This window comes from Eriocheir sinensis, unplaced genomic scaffold (genome assembly GCF_024679095.1).
Source record: "Eriocheir sinensis breed Jianghai 21 unplaced genomic scaffold, ASM2467909v1 Scaffold252, whole genome shotgun sequence".
Lineage (NCBI taxonomy): Eukaryota > Metazoa > Arthropoda > Malacostraca > Decapoda > Varunidae > Eriocheir > Eriocheir sinensis.
In genome coordinates this window covers 341,147-360,835 of record NW_026111557.1, presented here as the reverse complement: position 1 = coordinate 360,835, position 19,689 = coordinate 341,147, and the positions used below count along the sequence as shown (strand labels likewise).

General features: G+C 41.9%; 1 protein-coding gene and 3 long non-coding RNA genes across 13 annotated transcripts in view; 2 read left to right on the top strand and 2 right to left on the bottom strand.

Moving 5' to 3' along the window:
- Positions 1 to 3,656: 3,656 nt before the first annotated feature.
- LOC126991225 (serine/threonine-protein phosphatase 4 regulatory subunit 3-like) overlaps positions 3,657 to 19,689 on the bottom strand; it is a 34,682-nt gene continuing 18,649 nt past the window's right edge. Inside the window, exons 9-15 of one of the 2 annotated variants that reach the window (XM_050850006.1) lie at positions 19,489 to 19,681; positions 16,638 to 16,838; positions 15,087 to 15,256; positions 10,233 to 10,387; positions 9,631 to 9,890; positions 7,324 to 7,751; positions 3,657 to 3,923 (exon numbers count right to left, since the gene is read on the bottom strand). In XM_050850006.1, the coding sequence (XP_050705963.1) occupies positions 3,756 to 3,923; positions 7,324 to 7,751; positions 9,631 to 9,890; positions 10,233 to 10,387; positions 15,087 to 15,256; positions 16,638 to 16,838; positions 19,489 to 19,681 (1,575 nt within the window). In that variant the 3' untranslated portion in view covers positions 3,657 to 3,755. Of the gene's footprint in view, positions 3,924 to 7,323; positions 7,752 to 9,122; positions 9,208 to 9,581; positions 9,891 to 10,232; positions 10,388 to 15,086; positions 15,257 to 16,637; positions 16,839 to 19,488; positions 19,682 to 19,689 lie in introns of those variants that run through there. The other variant, XM_050850007.1, reaches the window with a different exon arrangement.
- LOC126991238 (uncharacterized) lies at positions 4,721 to 13,795 on the top strand. Of its 2 annotated transcripts, none has more exons than XR_007745299.1 (4): positions 4,721 to 5,598; positions 11,712 to 12,105; positions 12,305 to 12,503; positions 13,697 to 13,795. It is a non-coding gene; the product is annotated as an uncharacterized LOC126991238 (long non-coding RNA). The 2 variants fall into 2 exon arrangements; XR_007745298.1 differs by having other exon boundaries at positions 13,101 to 13,795.
- Positions 7,760 to 9,621, top strand: LOC126991236 (uncharacterized). The gene is made up of 3 exons (XR_007745296.1): positions 7,760 to 8,420; positions 8,611 to 9,062; positions 9,250 to 9,621. It is a non-coding gene; the product is annotated as an uncharacterized LOC126991236 (long non-coding RNA).
- LOC126991234 (uncharacterized) lies at positions 16,851 to 19,467 on the bottom strand. 8 transcript variants are annotated; one of them, XR_007745289.1, is made up of 4 exons: positions 19,315 to 19,467; positions 18,686 to 18,944; positions 17,452 to 18,499; positions 16,851 to 17,077 (listed from the first exon to the last, which is right to left on the bottom strand). It is a non-coding gene; the product is annotated as an uncharacterized LOC126991234 (long non-coding RNA). The 8 variants fall into 8 exon arrangements; XR_007745292.1 differs by having other exon boundaries at positions 17,452 to 18,384; positions 18,571 to 18,757; XR_007745293.1 differs by having other exon boundaries at positions 18,686 to 18,757.

Here is a 19,689-nt window from a genome sequence, read left to right as displayed (position 1 = left end):
TAGGAACATGGCGATGGTTGGAGGTTATAGATAAAAGGTTGTAGTTTCTTGTGATGTAAAGCAATTAGTTATACCAATTATAGTTCCCGAGTTATAGGGCATTAAAGTTGGACTAATATTTTTTACCAAACCATATGAATTTTTTTTTTTATAATCTACTATTGTGCAGTTATAGGTCGAGTTAGGAACATGGGGATAGTTGGAGGTTATAGATAAAAGGTTGTAGTTTCTTTTGATGTAAAGCAATTAGTTATACCAATTATAGTTCCCGAGTTATAGGACATTGAATTTGGACTAATATTTTTTACCAAAAACCATGAATTTTTTTTTTTTTCTTATATTTGTGCAGTTATAGGTAGTGTTAGGAACATGGCGATGGTTGGAGGTTATAGATAAAAGGTTGTATTTTCTTGTGATGTAAAGCAATTAGCTATACCAGTTATAGTTCCCAAGATATAACCCTCCAAACTTAGGGTATCTGGTCTAAAGTAAAAAAAAAAGATAGGTAAATGTCGGTAAATTTTCATTGATTGTGGTTGACTGGTAAGGGTTACGATGGTGGTTGTGGTGCGGTCTGGTAGGGGAATGGTTGTAATTTGTGTGGTAGAAATATCGGTTGTGGCGGTGGTGGGGAACGTAGAAAAAAAAGCAAAAAAATGAAGTGTCAGATGTGAAAAGTTGAAAAAATTTGGAAGGTTCGGGGTGGAAATGTTGGTAGATTTTGGTTGATTCCGGGTGACTGGACGGTGGTAGAGGGGTGCGGTTGGTGAGGTCTGGTAGGGGAATGGTTGCCGTTCATGGGGTGGCAAAGGCAGTTGTTATTGTGGTGTGGAAAGAAGGAAAAAAAGCAAAAATATAAGAGGGTTAGTGGAGAAACTCATAAATTTTGGGGTATTACAAGTGGAAATGTTGGTAGACTTTGGTTGATTCCGGGTGACTGGAAGGTGGTAGAGGGGTGCGGTTGGTGAGGTCTGGTAGGGGAATGGTTGCCGCTTGTGTGGTGGGAAAGGCAGCTGCGGCGGTGGTGGGGAAAGGAGGAAAACAAGCAAAAAAATGAAGTGTCGGATATGAAAAGTTGAAAAAATTTGGAAGGTTCGGGGTGGAAATGTTGGTAGACTTTGGTTGATTCCGGGTGACTGGATGGTGGTAGAGGGGTGCGGTTGGTGAGGTCTGGTAGGGGAATGGTTGCCGTTCATGTGGTGGCAAAGGCGGTTGTTATTGTGGTGTGGAAAGAAGGAAAAAAAGCAAAAATATAAGAGAGGGTTAGTGGAGAAACTCATAAATTTTGGGGTATTCCGAGTTAAAATGTTCATAGATTTTGGTTGATTCCGGGTGACTGGAAGGTGGTAGAGGGGTGCGGTTGGTGAGGTCTGGTAGGGGAATGGTTGCCGCTCGTGTGGTGGGAAAGGCGGCTGCGGCGGCGGAGGGGAAGGCAGGAAAAAAAGCAAAAAAAAAAGAAGTGTCAGATATGAAAAGTTGAAAAAATTTGGAAGGTTCGGGGTGGAAATGTTGGTAGACTTTGGTTGATTCCGGGTGACTGGAAGGTGGTAGAGGGGTGCGGTTGGTGAGGTCTGGTAGGGGAATGGTTGCCGCTGCGGCGGCGGAGGGAAAAGCAGGAAAAAAAGCAAAAAAAAGAAGTGTCGGATATGAAAAGTTGAAAAAATTTGGAAGGTTCAGGGTGGGAATGTTGGGGGATTTTGGTTGATTTCGGGTGACTGGAAGGTGGTAGAGGGGTGCGGTTGGTGAGGTCTGGTAGGGGAATGGTTGCCGTTTGTGTGGTGGGTAAGGCAGCTGCGGCGGCGGAGGGGAAGCAGGAAAAATAGCAAGAATGTGAGAGGGTTAGTGGAGAAACTCATAAATTTTGGGGTATTACAAGTGGAAATGTTGGTAGACTTTGGTTGATTCCGGGTGACTGGATGGTGGTAGAGGGGTGCGGTTGGTGAGGTCTGGTAGGGGAATGGTTGCCGTTCATATGGTGGCAAAGGTGGTTGTTATTGTGGTGTGGAAAGAAGGAAAAAAAGCAAAAATAAAAGAGAGGGTTAGTGGATAAATTCATAAATTTTGGGGTATTCCGAGTTAAAATGTTCATAGATTTTGGTTGATTCCGGGTGACTGGATGGTGGTTGAGGGGTGCGGTTGGTGAGGTCTGGTAGGGGAATGGTTGCCGCTCATGTGGTGGGAAAGGCGGCTGCGGCGGCGGAAGGGAAGGCAGGAAAAAAAGCAAATAAAAGAAGTCGGATATGAAAAGTTGAAAAAATTTGGAAGGTTCGGGGTGGAAATGTTGGTAGACTTTGGTTGATTCCGGGTGACTGGAAGGTGGTAGAGGGGTGCGGTTGGTGAGGTCTGGTAGGGGAATGGTTGCCGCTTGTGTGGTGGGAAAGGCGGTTGTTACTGTGGTGTGGAAAGAAGGAAAAAAGCAAAAAAAATAGAAGTCGGATATGAAAAGTTGAAAAAATTTGGAAGGTTCGGGGTGGAAATGTTGGTAGACTTTGGTTGATTCTGGGTGACTGGAAGGTGGTAGAGGGGTGCGGTTGGTGAGGTTTGGTAGGGGAATGGTTGCCGCTCGTGTGGTGGGAAAGGCGGCTGCGGCGGCGGAGGGGAAGGCAGGAAAAAATAGGAAAATCAAACTCTCATTCTTTAGGAAATTTGTTTTTTTCCATACAACTAACATAAAAAATGGGTTGACCGTTTTCCTCTGAGGTCATTAAAATTATTATTATTATTATTATTTTTTACTTATAAAAAATAATTAAAAGAATAAAAAAAACATTGTAATTTGATAATAATAATAATAATAATAATAATAATAATGATAATAATTATAGTCTTAATTTTAACAAGTGTCTCTCTCTCTCGCTCTAACTCTCTCGCTCTAACTCGCTCGCTCTAACTCTCTCTCTCTCTCTCGATACAAAAATACATTCTCGCTTTATTCTCTCTCTCTCTCACTCTCTCTCTCTACAAGTCACTCGCTTTAACTCTCTCGCTCTAATATTCTCACTCGCTCTATTTTGTCTCCGGAATTGTCACTCGCTCTAATCTTCTTTACTCACTCGCTCTATTTTTCTTGACTCGCTCTATTTTGTCTCCGGAATCGAGTCACTCGCTCTAATTTTCTCACCATTTTTCTTTACTCGCTCTATTTTGTCTCCGGAATCGAGTCACTCGCTCTAATTTTCTCACCATTTTTCTTTACTCGCTCTATTTTGTCTCCGGAATTGAGTCACTCGCTCTAATATTCTCACTCGCTTTAATTTCTCACTTTCATCACTCGCTCAAGTTTTTCTTCTCATTTCTCTCGCTCAATTTTCTCACTCACTTTCTCTTCTTTCCTTCACTCGCTCTAAATTCTTCTTTCTCTCTCTCTCTCTCTCTCTCACTCGCTCTATTTACCTCTCTCTCTATCTCTCTCTCGCTCAATTTGAGATCAAGTTTCTTTCTTTCGCTCTGTTTCTGTGAGTGAGAGAGAGAGAGAGAGAGAGAGAGAGAGAGAGAGAGAGAGAGAGAGAGAGAGAGAGAGAGAGAGATAGTAATTTGTAATAATTTCTCTCTCTCTCTCTCTCTCTCTCTCTCTCTCTCTCTCTCTCTCTCTCTCTCTCTCTCTCTCTCCCTATTGATAGCAAAATTGTGCAACTGTACAGAGAGAGATAGAGAGAGATAGAGAGATAGATAGAGAGATAGAGAGAGAGATAGAGATAGAGAGATAGAGAGAGAGAGAGATAGAGAGAGAGAGAGACTCGCTCACTCTCTCTCTCTCATTCCACGGACAATCTTGCTCGCTTAACTTGTGGTCCTCCTCCTCCTCCTCCTCCTCCTCCTCCTCCCTCTTCCTCCTCCTCCTCCTCTTCTTCCTCCTGGTCCTCTTCCTCCTCCTCTTCTTCCTCTTCTTCATCAGAATTTTCATCATAGGCAACCAGACTGACCTGTAAATAGTAATATAAGTAGTAGTAGTAGTAGTAGTAGTAGTAGTAGTAGTAGTAGTAGTAGTAGTAGTAGTAGTGGTCTGGAAGGTCAGCTGAAAGAAAAGCTTAGTTGTCCCTCAAATAGTAAGGTTTTCAATAGTACAGTCTCTCTCTCTCTCTCTCTCTCTCTCTCTCTCTCTCTCTCTCTCTCTCTCTCTCTCTCTCTCAAAATTAACCTAACATCTGTGGTCATGTGCCGGAGAGAGACAGGCAAGGAAAGTTTTGTTTAGTGGGCAGCGCAACATCTGTGGTCATATGCCGGAGAGAGACAGGCAAGGAAAGTTTTGTTTAGTGGGCAGCGCAACATCTGTGGTCATATGCCGGAGAGAGACAGGCAAGGAAAGTTTTGTTTAGTGGGCAGCGCAACATCTGTGGTCATATGCCGGAGAGAGACAGAAGGGGAAGGAATTATAGGAGAAGGGAACAGACCCCAGGAGACGGGACACAACATCTGTGGTCATATGCCGGAGAGAGACAGAAGGGGAAGGAATTATAGGAGAAGGGAACAGACCCCAGGAGACGGGACACAACATCTGTGGTCATATGCCGGAGAGAGACAGAAGGGGAAGGAATTATAGGAGAAGGGAACAGACCCCAGGAGACGGGACACAACATCTGTGGTCATGTGCCGGAGAGAGACAGAAGGGGAAGGAATTATAGGAGAAGGGAACAGACCCCAGGAGACGGGACACCACATCGGTGGTCATGTGCTGGAGAGAGACAGAAGGGAAGGAATTATAGGAGAAGGAACAGACCCCAGGAGACGGGACACAACATCTGTGGTCATGTGCCGGAGAGAGACATGATGGGAAGGAATTATAGGAGAAGGGAACAGACCCCAGGAGACGGGACACAACATCTGTGGTCATGTGCCGGAGAGAGACAGAAGGGGAAGGAATTATAGGAGAAGGGAACAGACCCCAGGAGACGGGACACAACATCTGTGGTCATAAGCTGGGAGCACTCGGGACATTCTGAGAGTCCCGATTCCCTCTCTCAAATGCAGACCGGGACCTGGGACCCTAACACCTGTACTATTTGAGGGACCTGGGACCCTAACACCTGTACTATTTGAGGGACCTGGGACCTGAAATGCCAAATTTTTTTAGACCCATCATGAAAAGTGTTTTTATAACCTTTAATAGTAGAGTTATGGATAGAGTTAGGAACAAGGGGATAGTCGCAAATAATAGTCAAATAGTTGTAGTTTCTTGTGATATAAAGCAATTGGTTATAGCAGTTATGGTTTCTGAGTTATAGGCATCCAAAGTTAGGGTTACCAAAAAATTCTGAAACGCCATTTTTTAGACCGATCATGAAAAGTTTTTATAACCCTTAATAGTAGAGTTATGGATAGAGTGAGGAAGATGGGGATAGTCGCAAATAATAGTCAAATAGTTGTAGTTTCTTGTGATATAAAGCAATTGGTTATAGCAGTTATGGATTCTGAGTTATAGGCATCCAAATTTAGGGTTACCAAAAAATTCTGAAATGCCAAATTTTTTTAGACCCAACATGAAAAGTTTTTATAACCTTTAATAGTAGAGTTATGGATAGAGTTAGGGACATGGGAATAGTCACAAATAATAGTCAAATAGTTGTAGTTTCTTGTGATATAAAGCAATTGGTTATAGCAGTTATGGTTTCTGAGTTATAGGCATCCAAAGTTTGGGTTACCAAAAAATTCTGAAACGCCAATTTTTTTTAGACCCATCATGAAAAGTTTTTATAACCTTTAATAGTGGATTTATGGATAGAGTTAGGATCAAGGGGATAGTCGCAAATAATAGTCAAATAGTTGTAGTTTCTCGTGATATAAAGCAATTGGTTATAGCAGTTATGGTTTCTGAGTTATAGGCATCCAAAGTTAGGGTTACCAAAAAATTCTGAAATGCCATTTTTTAGACCCATCATGAAAAGTTTTTATAACCCTTAATAGTAGAGTTATGGATAGAGTTAGGATCAAGGGAATAGTCACAAATAATAGTCAAATAGTTGTAGTTTCTTGTGATATAAAGCAATTGGTTATAGCAGTTATGGTTTCTGAGTTATAGGCATCCAAAGTTAGGGTTACCAAAAAATTCTGAAACGCCATTTTTTAGACCGATCATGAAAAGTTTTTATAACCCTTAATAGTAGAGTTATGGATAGAGTTAGGAAGATGGGGATAGTCGCAAATAATAGTCAAATAGTTGTAGTTTCTTGTGATATAAAGCAATTGGTTATAGCAGTTATGGTTTCTGAGCTATAGGCATCCAAAGTTAGGGTTACCAAAACATTCTGAAACCCCAACAAAAAAATATACCGTTTATGTCGCCCCCCGGGAACGTTCTACCTTATTTTCTGCAATACTACATCACATACGCTAACGGCAGTGTAGCCAAGCCTTTCCCCAAGCCACAGAGAGTGCGTGGACATTGTGGCATCTCTTGCAAACAAACATCAATGACTTAACGGAAGAACAAATGTCCGGGCTTTGCGGTCCCCTGGTCAACACACACGATGGGCCCAAGGACGCAGGTGTTAAGATTCGCTCCTAACGAGGTGACTGACGCAGACCTACATACAGGTAACCCTCGATTGACGCGAGTTTGGTTTACATGAAATACCGTGTGGTCGGAAATCCGAGTAAATGTTTGGAGTTTTTCATTTATACGTGATATTTCGTGGAGTGTTTGCAAGATGTCTCACGCAGCTGGACTCGCACGGCCACGCAGCTGAGCATAAACATATATATACATGCATTAGAGCCCCATTTTGCGTGAGAATCGTGTCTGAATCGCTCGCACTAACTGAATCAATATGAAAACGATGATTGGGTTCAGACGTGGGTTTGATAATCACTCAAAATAGTCACTCACATTACAGAAAACATCCCTACGACTCCCTGGGCTCTCAAAACACACTTGTCATGCCCTGGGGGTCCCGTGACGCCCTCGCCGGCCTCGCCAAACCTCAGGGCAGTGCGTCAGAACACCTCTCTCTCTCTCTCTCTCTCTCTCTCTCTCTGAACCTAACCTAATTTAACCATAATCTAACACACACAATCTCTCTCTCTCTCTCTCTCTCTGAACCTAACCTAACTTAACCTAACATAATCTAACACACACAATCTCTCTCTCTCTCTCTCTCTCTCTCTCTCTCTGAACCTAACTTAACCTAACATAATCTAACACACACAATCTCTCTCTCTCTCTCTCTCTGAACCTAACTTAACCTAACATAATCTAACACACACAATCTCTCTCTCTCTCTCTCTCTCTCTCTCTCTCTCTCTCTCTGAACCTAACCTAACTTAACCATAATCTAACACACACAATCTCTCTCTCTCTCTCTCTCTCTCTCTCTCTCTCGCTCTCACCTTTTTCCTGGGTGGTTGCGGTGTGGTTGCAACAGCTGAGGTGGTAGTCGTGGTTGGGGTAGACACCACAGGAGCAGAAGTAGACACAGTAGTAGATGTAGTAGTGGTAGTAGTGGTAGGGGGGGGCGGGGAGCTACTACCACAACTACTACTAACACTTGGGGACAGTCCGATGATGTCCCTCAGGTTGGCGATGGTAGATGTGGTAGATGTGGTGGTAGATGGTACGCTTGCGGTAGAAATCGTGTTGGTAGTGATACTGGCTCCTATAGTGGTTGGGGAGGTGGCAGTGGTGGTGGTGGTGGTTGTGGTAGTTGTGGTAGCTGCTGTTGTGGTTGTCAGGTTGTTGTTGTTGTTGTTGTTGGACGCTGCGACTTTCCCGGGCGAGGGCGGTGAGGGTGGGGACGAGGCCTCCTTCTCGGCCTTGTCTGGAAGGGAGCCGGGTTGTGAAAAGTTTTTTGTAATCTAACGCTGTGGAGTTGTAGTTATGGTTAGGAGCATGGGAATGGTTGTAGGTTATAGTTAAAAGGTTGTAGTTTCTTGTGATGTAAAGGAAATAGTTATAGCTGCTACAGTTCCGGAGTTATAGGGCACTGAACTTAGACTAATATTTTTTTCCGAACTTTTCCGAATAATATGAAAAGATTTTTATAACTCAATATTGTGAAGTTATAGATGGTGTTAAGAGCATATGGATGGTTGTAGGTTATAGATAAAAGGTTGTAGTTTCTTGTGATGTAAAGGAAATAGTTATAGCTCCTACAGTTCCGGAGTTATAGAGCACTGAACTTAGACTAATATTTTTTCCGAATTTTTCCGAACAATATGAAAAGTTTTTTATAACCCAATATTGTGAAGTTATATGCGGTGTTAGGAGCATGTGGATAGTTGTAAGTTATAGATAAAAGGTTGTAGTTTCTTGTGATGTAAAGCAATTAGTTATACCAGTTATAGTTGCTGAGTTATAGGGCATTGAACTTAGACTAATATTTTTTCCGAATTTTTCCGAACAATATGAAAAGTTTTTTATAACCCAATATTGTGAAGTTATAGATGGTGTTAGGAGCATATGGATAGTTGTAGGTTATAGATAAAAGGTTGTAGTTTCTTGTGATGTAAAGCAATTAGTTATACCAGTTATAGTTGCTGAGTTATAGGGCACTGAACTTAGACTAATATTTTTTTCCAAATTTTTCCGAACAATATGAAAAGATTTATATAACCCAATATTGTGAAGTTATAGATGGTGTTAGGAGCATATGGATAGTTGTAGGTTATAGTTAAAAGGTTGTAGTTTCTTGTGACATAAAGCAATTACTTATAGCAGTTATAGTTCATGAGTTATAGGCTTCCAAACTTAGGCTCACAAAAATTTCTGACACTTCTACAATACACAAAATCGCCAGAACTAATCACTCAGTATCTCCGGCACTCCTCGCTCTAGCTCGCTCTAACTCGAACACAAGGTAGATGAATTGTCGCTCTATCTCTCGCTCTAATCCACAAACCTGTAGACCCAATGAAACCCTTTAAAATAATGAAAATTTAAGAGGCACTAAAAAATGGCTGAGTTGAGCGAGACAAAATTGTCGTAACTAATCGCTCGATATCTCCTGCATCCCTCGCTCTAACTCCCTGAAACTCAGACAGCGGGTAGACGAATCCTCGCTCTATCTCTCGCTCTAATCCCCGTTGACCTAGACCCAAAACTACCCATGAAAATAATGAAAATTTAAGAGGTACTAAAAAATTGACGAACTGAGCAAGCGAAAATTATCGTAACTAATCGCTCAAAATCTCCCCCATCCCTCGCTCTAAGTCCCTGAAACTCGGACAGGGGGTAGATGAATCCTCGCTCTATCTCTCGCTCTAATCCCCGTTGACCTAGACCCAAAACTACCCATGAAAATAATGAAAATTTACGAGGTACTAAAAAATTGACGAACTGAGCGAGAGAAAATTGTCGTAACTAATCGCTCGATATCTCCATCATCCCTCGCTCTAACTCCATGAAACTCGGACAGGGGGTAGACGAATCCTCGCTCTATCTCTCGCTCTAATCCCCGTTGACCTAGACCCAAAACTACCCTTGAAAATAACAAAAATATAAAGTCAAATAAAACATTGCAGAGTTGAGCGAGAGAAAATTGTCATAGCTAATCGCTCGATATCTCCATCATCCCTCGCTCTAACTCCATGAAACTCGGACAGGGGGTAGACGAATCCTCGCTCTATCTCTCGCTCTAATCCCCGTTGACCTAGACCCAAAACTACCCTTGAAAATAACAAAAATAAAAAGAGACTTACCTATTACGGGAGGGAAAACTGTAGAAGGGTCCCGGGGCAGGCTGGGGAGAATGGTCGCCCCTCCTCCCTCCCCTCCTCCTCCTCCTCTTCCTCCTCCTCCTCCCTCCATGTCTTCCTCCTCATTGTTGAACCATATCTCTTCCTCCTCTTCCAGGTCCCGGAGGTCTCTTCTGAATCTTCCTCCTCCTCCTCCTCCTCCTCCTCCTCCTGTTGCCCCTCCTCCTCCTCCTCCTCCGCTGCCTCGGACAACACCTCCAACCCTGTAAGGAAGAGAGGAAGAGGAGGAGGAGGAGGAAGAGGAGGAGGAGGAGGAGGAGGAGGAGGAGGAGGAAGAATGTTAGTTATGATATGTTTTGCTCTCTCTCTCTCTCTCTCTCTCTCTCTCTCTCTCTCTCTCTCTCTCTCTCTCTCTCTCTCTCTCTCTCACACACACACACACACACACACACACACATTCTCTCTCTCTCTCTCTCTATCTCTCTCTATCTCACCCGTCGAGCGAGCTGGCTCTCTCTCTCTCTTTCTGACAAACAAACGCACACACTCACTCTCACTCTCACTCTCTCTCTCTCTCTCTCTCTCTCTCTCTCTCTCTCTCTCACCCGTCGAGCGAGCTGGCTCTCTCTCTATCCCTCAGTCTGTCTTGGTGCTGGTCGTAACGCAGCCGGAGAGCTTGGAAGGTCTGAACATAGTTGACCCGAGCGAGCACTTCACCAAACCGCTCCACGACCATCATCCAAAGTGTCTTGATATCCTCCTGTTGTGGGGTTAAGGGTGGGGTTAGGATTGTGGGGTTGGTTGTGGGTTATAGTTGAAGAGTTGTAGTTTCTTGTGGTGCAAACGGATTGATTCTATCTATCTTAGTTTTTGAGTTATGAGCCGTCGAACTTTGCGTAATTTTTTGACGGAACGTATCAAACTTCCGTGGTGAAATTCAATGTGTTCTTATATCATCCTGTTGTGGGGTTATGGGTGGGGTTAGGATTGTGGGGTTGATTGTGGGTTATAGTTGAAGAGTTGTAGTTTCCTGTGGTGCAAGCGGATTCATTCTATCTCTCTTAGTTTTTGAGTTATGAGCCGTCAAACTTTGCGTAATTTTTCGACAGAACTTATTTAACCTCCGTGGCCAAATTCAATAGTGTTCTTATATCCCCCTGTTGTGGGGTTATGGGTGGGGTTAGGATTGTGGGAATGATTGGAGGTTATAGAAGAAGGGTTGTAGTTTTTTGTGGTGTAAAGTATTTGGTTGTAGCAGTTGTGGTTGTTGAGTTATATTACATCAAAGTTGTTACATTTTTTTTCCGAGACGCCAATTTTTTCTACCATCACAAAAAGTTTTCTATATCCTCCTGTTGTGGGGTTGTAGATAGGGTTAGGAGTATGGGGATAGTTGGGGGTTATAGTTGAAGAGTTGTAGTTTCTTGTGGTGCAAACGGATTCATTCTATCTCTTTTAGTTTTCGAGTTATGAGCCGTCAAACTTTGCATAATTTTTTGATGGAACTTATCTAACTTCTGTGGCAAAATTCAAAGTGTTCTGAAACTCCAACATATTTTAGACCCATCATGAAAAGTTTTTATAACCTTTAATAGTAGAGTTATGGATAGAGTTAGGATCATGGGAATAGTCGCAAATAATAGTCAAATAGTTGTAGTTTCTTGTGATATAAAGCAAATAGTTATAGACATTACGGTTCCTGAGTTATAGGCATGCAAAGTTAGGGTTACCAAAAAATTCTGAAACTCCAACTTTTTAGACCCACCATGAGATGTTTTTTATAACCTTTAATAGTAGAGTTATGGATAGAGTTAGGGACATGGGAATAGTCACAAATAATAGTCAAATAGTTGTAGTTTCTTGTGATATAAAGCAAATGGTTATAGACATTACGGTTCCTGAGTTATAGGCATGCAAAGTTAGGGTTACCAAAAAATTCTGAAACTCCTACTTTTTAGACCCATGAAAAGTTTTATATAACCTTTAATAGTAGAGTTATGGATAGAGTTAGGAACAAGGGGATAGTCACAAATAATAGTCAAATAGTTGTAGTTTCTTGTGACATAAAGCAAATGGTTATAGAGGTTACGGTTCCTGAGTTATAGGCATCCAAAGTTAGGGTTACCAAAAAATTCTGAAACTCCTACTTTTTAGACCCATGAAAAGTTTTTGTAACCTTTAATAGTAGAGTTATGGATAGAGTTAGGGACATGGGAATAGTCGCAAATAATAGTCAAATAGTTGTAGTTTCTTGTGATATAAAGCAATTGGTTATAGCAGTTATGGATTCTGAGTTATAGGCATCCAAATTTAGGGTTACCAAAAAATTCTGAAACTCCAACTTTTTAGACCCACCATGAGATGTTTTTTATAACCTTTAATAGTAGAGTTATGGATAGAGTTAGGGACATGGGAATAGTCACAAATAATAGTCAAATAGTTGTAGTTTCTTGTGATATAAAGCAAATGGTTATAGAGGTTACGGTTCTTGAGTTATAGGCATCCAAAGTTAGGGTTACCAAAAAATTGTGAAACTCCTACTTTTTAGACCCACCATGAGAAGTTTTATATAACCTTTAATAGTAGAGTCATGGATAGAGTTAGGGACATGGGAATAGTCACAAATAATAGTCTAATAGTTGTAGTTTCTTGTGACATAAAGCAAATGGTTATAGAGGTTACGGTTCCTGAGTTATAGGCATCCAAAGTTAGGGTTACCAAAAAATTCTGAAACTCCAACTTTTTAGACCCACCATGAGAAGTTTTATATAACCTTTAATAGTAGAGTTATGGATAGAGTTAGGGACATGGGAATAGTCACAAATAATAGTCAAATAGTTGTAGTTTCTTGTGATATAAAGCAAATGGTTATAGAGGTTACGGTTCCTGAGTTATAGGCATCCAAAGTTAGGGTTACCAAAAAATTGTGAAACTCCTACATTTTAGACCCATCATGAGAAGTTTTTTATAACCTTTCATAGTAGAGTTATGGATAGAGTTAGGGACATGGGAATAGTCGCAAATAATAGTCAAATAGTTGTAGTTTCTTGAGATATAAAGCAATTGGTTATAGCAGTTATGGATTCTGAGTTATAGGCATGCAAATTAGGGTTACCAAAAAATTCTGAAACTCCAACTTTTTAGACCCACCATGAGAAGTTTTATATAACCTTTAATAGTAGAGTTATGGATAGAGTTAGGGACATGGGAATAGTCACAAATAATAGTCAAATAGTTGTAGTTTCTTGTGATATAAAGCAAATGGTTATAGAGGTTACGGTTCCTGAGTTATAGGCATCCAAAGTTAGGGTTACCAAAAAATTGTGAAACTCCAACTTTTTAGACAAATCATGAAAAGTGTTTTTATAACCCTTAATAGTAGAGTTATGAATAGAGTTAGGGACAAGGGAATAGTCGCAAATAATAGTCAAATAGTTGTAGTTTCTTGTGATATAAAGCAAATGGTTATAGAGGTTAGGGTTCCTGAGTTATAGGCATCCAAAGTTAGGGTTACCAAAATATTGTGAAACTCCAACTTTTTAGACCCATCATGAAAAGTTTTTATAACCTTTAATAGTAGAGATATGGATAGAGTTAGGGACATGGGAATAGTCGCAAATAATAGTCAAATAGTTGTAGTTTCTTGTGATATAAAGCAAATGGTTATAGCAGTTATGGATTCTGAGTTATAGGCATCCAAAGTTAGGGTTACCAAAAAATTGTGAAACTCCTACTTTTTAGACCCACCATGAGATGTTTTTTATAACCTTTAATAGTAGAGTTATGGATAGAGTTAGGGACATGGGAATAGTCACAAATAATAGTCTAATAGTTGTAGTTTCTTGTGATATAAAGCAAATGGTTATAGACATTACGGTTCCTGAGTTATAGGCATGCAAAGTTAGGGTTACCAAAAAATTCTGAAACTCCTACTTTTTAGACCCACCATGAGAAGTTTTATATAACCTTTAATAGTAGAGTTATGGATAGAGTTAGGGACATGGGAATAGTCGCAAATAATAGACAAATAGTTGTAGTTTCTTGTGATATAAAGCAAATGGTTATAGAGGTTAGGGTTCCTGAGTTATAGGCATCCAAAGTTAGGGTTACCAAAATATTGTGAAACTCCAACTTTTTAGACCCATCATGAAAAGTTTTTATAACCTTTAATAGTAGAGATATGGATAGAGTTAGGGACATGGGAATAGTCGCAAATAATAGTCAAATAGTTGTAGTTTCTTGTGATATAAAGCAATTGGTTATAGCAGTTATGGTTTCTGAGTTATAGGCATCCAAAGTTAGGGTTACCAAAAAATTGTGAAACTCCTACTTTTTAGACCCACCATGAGATGTTTTTTATAACCTTTAATAGTAGAGTTATGGATAGAGTTAGGAACAAGGGGATAGTCGCAAATAATAGTCAAATAGTTGTAGTTTCTTGTGATATAAAGCAAATGGTTATAGAGGTTACGGTTCCTTAATTATAGGCATCCAAAGTTAGGGTTACCAAAAAATTCTGAAACTCCAACTTTTTAGACCCATCATGAAAAGTTTTTATAACCCTTAATAGTAGAGTTATGGATAGAGTTAGGAACAAGGGGATAGTCGCAAATAATAGTCAAATAGTTGTAGTTTCTTGTAAAATAAAGCAATTTGTTATAGCAGTTATAGTACCTGAGTTATAGGCATCCAAACTTAAGCTAATATTTTTTCTCAAATTCTATAACATCATGAAAAGTTTTACACAATCTACTATTCTGCCATGATAGTCAGGGCTACGAACATGGGGATAGTCGCAAATAATAGTCAAATAGTCGTAGTTTCTTACGGTAGAAAGCGTTCGGTTGTAGTGGTAGTGGTTGCCGAGTTACAGGCAACCAAATTCAAGGGTCATATTTTTCTCTACTTTTGTAACAATATGAAGTTTTTTACAATCGACTATCCTGCAATGATAGTCAGGGATACAAACATGGGGATAGTCACAAATAAGAGTCAAATAGTCCTAGTTTCTTACGGTAGAAAGCGTTCGGTTGTAGTTGTTGTGGTTGCCGAGTTACAGGCCACCAAATTCAAGGGTCATATTTTCTCTATATTTATGACGATATGAAAAGTTTTTTACGATCGACTATCCTGCAATGATAGTCAGGGCTACGAACATGGGGATAGTCTCAAATAATAGTCAAATAGTCATAGTTTCTTACGGTAGAAAGCGTTCGGTTGTAGTGGTTGTGGTTGCCGAGTTACAGGCAACCAAATTCAAGGGTCATTTTTTTCTCTACTTTTGTAACGATATAAAAAGTTTTTTACGATCGACTATCCTGCCATGATAGTCAGGGCTACGAACATGCGGATAGTCTCAAATAATAGTCAAATAGTAGTAGTTTCTTACGGTAGAAAGCGTTCGGTTGTAGTGGTGGCGGTTGCCGAGTTACAGGCCGCCAAAGTCAGGTCATACTCACCACTTTGATGTACTCGAACATCTCAATAATGGCTGAGTCCAGGAGGTTGTAACGCCCTTCATTCCGAACGAAGGCGTCGACGACAGGGGCGAAAAGGTTGGAATTGACAATGTGCCTGTTGTAGAAGTCATCCCGTAGGCCTATGATCTTCCGCATGAACCTCAGGGCACCTATAGGGGGGGGAGGAGGAAGAGGAGGAGGAGGAAGAGGAGGAGGAGGAAGAGGAGGAGGAGGAAGAGGAAGAGGAGAAACACATTAGTTATATCATGTCAAATACGTCTTTCAAATATCACATAATTTTTGGCCGACAGTAAAAGAAAAAAAAGTCGTAACTAATCGCTCGATATCTCCGGCATCCCTCGCTCTACCTCGCTCAAATTCGGACACAGGGTAGATGGATCCTCGCTCTACCTCTCGCTCTAATCCCCAAAGCTCTAAGTCTAATGGCACCCTTGAAAATAACAAAAAAATAAAATATACTGAAAAGTTGAAAAGTTGAGCGGGAGAAAAATTGTCGTAACTAATCGCTCGATATCTCCGGCATCCCTCGCTCTACCTCGCTCAAATTCGGACAGCAGGTACATGGATCCTCGCTCTACCTCTCGCTCTAAGTCTAATGGTACCCTTGAAAATAACAAAAAAATAAAATATACTGAAAAATTGAAGAGTTGAGCGGGAGAAAAATTGTCGTAACTAATCGCTCGATATCTCCGGCATCCCTCGCTCTACCTCGCTCAAATTCGGACAGCAGGTACATGGATCCTCGCTCTACCTCTCGCTCTAATCCCCACTGCTCTAAGTCTAATGGTACCCTTGAAAATAACAAAAAAATAAAATATACTGAAAAATTGAAGAGTTGAGCGGGAGAAAAATTGTCGTAACTAATCGCTCGATATCTCCGGCATCCCTCGCTCTACCTCGCTCAAATTCGGACAGCAGGTACATGGATCCTCGCTCTACCTCTCGCTCTAATCCCCAAAGCTCTAAGTCTAATGGTACCCTTGAAAATAAGCAAAACACAAGACATACTGAAAAATTGAAGAGTTGAGCGAGAGAAAAATTGTCGTAACTAATCGCTCGATATCTCCGGCATCCCTCGCTCTACCTCTCTCAAATTCGGACAGCAGGTAGATGGATCCTCGCTCTACCTCTCACTCTAATCCTCAATGCTCTAGACCCAATGACTCTTATGAAAAAAGGAAAAATATGAAGGCAATGAAAAATTTGTTCAGTTGAGCGAGAAAAAATTGTCGTAACTAATCGCTCGATATCTCCGGCATCCCTCGCTCTACCTTGCTCAAATTCGGACACAGGGTAGATGGATCCTCGCTCTACCTCTCGCTCTAATCCCCAAAGCTTTAAGTCTAATGGTACCCTTGAAAATAACCAAAAATAAGTCATACTGACAAACTGAGGAGTTGAGCGAGAGAAAAAAAAAGTCGTCACTAATCGCTCGATATCTCCGGCATCCCTCGCTCTACCTCGCTCAAATTCGGACAGCGGGTGGCCGGACCCTCGCTCTACGCCCCCAGGGACCCGGCGCGGACTTACTGAGCACGAGGAAGGTGTGTTTGGACTTCATAAGGACGAGGATCCGCTTGAGAAGGTCGCGCTGGACGATGTAGTTCTTGATGTGGTAGGAATGGTGCTCGACGCAGAAGGCCAAGAGTTCCAGGATGAGTGCCAACAGCTGGGCACTCGGATAGTCCTCCCGGCCCACCTCGTCCCCCACGGTGTTGGATAGTAGTGGCGCTGTGAGGGCAATAGTAGTAGTAGTAGTAGTAGTAGTAGGAGGAGAAGGAGGAGGAGGAGGAGGAGGACAAATCATGGTTAAAATGTGCTTTGAAAATCCTAAGAAGCCGAGTGAAAAATAATTCCCGTAACTAATCGCTCTATATCTCCGCCATCCCTCGCTCTACCTCGCTCTAAATTATAAACCAAGTAGATGGATCCTCGCTCTATCCCTCGCTCTAATCCCCGTCCCTGTAGACCTTAAACTACTCTTGGAAATAATACTAATGTAAGACTAACTGAAATGTTGGTTAGTTGAGCGAGAAAAAATTGTTGGAACTAATCGCGCTATATCTCCGCCATCCCTCGCTCTACCTCGCTCTAAATTATACACCAAGTAGATGGATCCTCGCTCTATCCCTCGCTCTAATCCCCATCCCCATAGACCTAAAACTACTCTTTGAAATAATAGAAATGTAAGACTAACTGAAATGTTGGTTAGTTGAGCGAGAAAAAATTGTCGGAACTAATCGCGCTATATCTCCAGCATCGCTCGCTCTACCTCGCTCTAAATTGAACGCCAAGTAGATGGATCCTCGCTCTATCCCTCGCTCTAATCCCCGTCCCTGTAGACCTAAAACTACTCTTGGAAATAATAGAAATGTAAGACTAACTGAAATGTTGGTTAGTTGAGCGAGAAAAAATTGTCGGAACTAATCGCGCTATATCTCCAGCATCGCTCGCTCTACCTCGCTCTAAATTGAACGCCAAGTAGATGGATCCTCACTCTATCCCTCGCTCTAATCCCCAAAGCTCTAGGCCTAATGATTCCCATGAAAAAAATAAAAATATTAAGGTACTGAAAAATTGCTTAGTTGAGCGAGAAAAAATTGTTGAAACTAATCGCTCGATATCTCCGCCATCCCTCGCTCCACCTCGCTCAAACTCTGCGAGGGGGTGGGGGGGTCTTTGCTCTATCCCTCGCTCTAATCCCCATCCCTATAGACCTAAAAGTACTCTTGAAAATAATTAAAACGTACGACAAACTGAAATATTGGTTACTTGAGCGAGAAAAAATTGTCCAAACTAATCGCTCTATATTTCTGGCATCCCTCGCTCCACCTCGCTCAAACTCTGCGGGGGGGTGGGGGGGTCTTTGCTCTATCCCTCGCTCTAATCCCCATCCCTATAGACCTAAAAGTACTCTTGAAAATAATTAAAACATACGACAAACTGAAATATTGGTTAATTGAGCGAGAAAAAATTGTCCAAACTAATCGCTCAATATCTCCGGCATCCCTCGCTCCACCTCGCTCAAACTCTGCGAGGGAGTGAGGGGGTCTTTGCTCTATCCCTCGCTCTAATCCCATCCCTATAGACCTAAAAGTACTCTTGAAAATAATTAAAACATACGACAAACTGAAATATTGGTTAATTGAGCGAGAAAAAATTGTCCGAACTAATCGCTCAATATCTCCGGCATCCCTCGCTCCACCTCGCTCAAACTCTGTGAGGGAGTGAGGGGGTCTTTGCTCTATCCCTCGCTCTAATCCCCATCCCTATAGACCTAAAAGTACTCTTGAAAATAATTAAAACGTACGACAAACTGAAATATTGGTTACTTGAGCGAGAAAAAATTGTCCAAACTAATCGCTCAATATCTCCGGCATCCCTCGCTCCACCTCGCTCAAACTCCGCGAGGGGGTGGGGGGGTCCTCGCTCAACCCCTCGCTCTACTCCCATCCCTATAGACCCAAAAGTACTCTTGAAAATAATTAAAACGTACGACAAACTGAAATATTGGTTAATTGAGCGAGAAAAAATTGTCCGAACTAATCGCTCAATATCTCTGCCATCCCTCGCTCCACCTCGCTCAAACTCTGTGAGGGAGTGAGGGGGTCTTTGCTCTATCCCTCGCTCTAATCCCCATCCCTATAGACCTAAAAGTACTCTTGAAAATAATTAAAACGTACGACAAACTGAAATATTGGTTAGTTGAGCGAGAAAAAATTGTCCGAACTAATCGCTCAATATCTCCGGCATCCCTCGCTCCACGTCGCTCAAACTCTGTGGGGGGGTGAGGGGGTCTTTGCTCTATCCCTCGCTCTAATCCCCATCCCTATAGACCTAAAAGTACTCTAGGAAATAATTAAAACATACGACAAACTGAAATATTGGTTAATTGAGCGAGAAAAAATTGTCCGAACAAATCGCTCAATATCTCTGCCATCCCTCGCTCCACCTCGCTCAAACTCCGCGAGGGGGTGGGGGGGTCCTCGCTCAACCCCTCGCTCTAATCCCCATCCCTATAGACCTAAAAGTACTCTTGAAAATAATTAAAACATACGACAAACTGAAATATTGGTTGAGCGAGAAAAAATTGTCCGAACTAATCGCTCAATATCTCCGGCATCCCTCGCTCCACCTCGCTCAAACTCCGCGAGGGGGTGGGGGGGTCTTTGCTCTATCCCTCGCTCTAATCCCCATCCCTATAGACCTAAAAGTACTCTTGAAAATAATTAAAACGTACGACAAACTGAAATATTGGTTACTTGAGCGAGAAAAAATTGTCCAAACTAATCGCTCAATATCTCCGGCATCCCTCGCTCCACCTCGCTCAAACTCCGCGGGGGGGTGGGGGGGTCCTCGCTCAACCCCTCGCTCTACTCACCGACCAGGTAGTGCATGGAGTGTTTGTAGAAGAAGGCGAGGAAGTCCGCTCGCTCCGACTTTGTGACCGTGGCAAGCATGTTCTCGGGGTCTATGAGGATCCGGAGAATGCCCATCAATTGCACTGCCCCCCCCATCTCAGGGTCGGGGTCCACCACCATCTGCTCAATGATGATGTTGAGAAGGTACTGTTCCTGCAGGG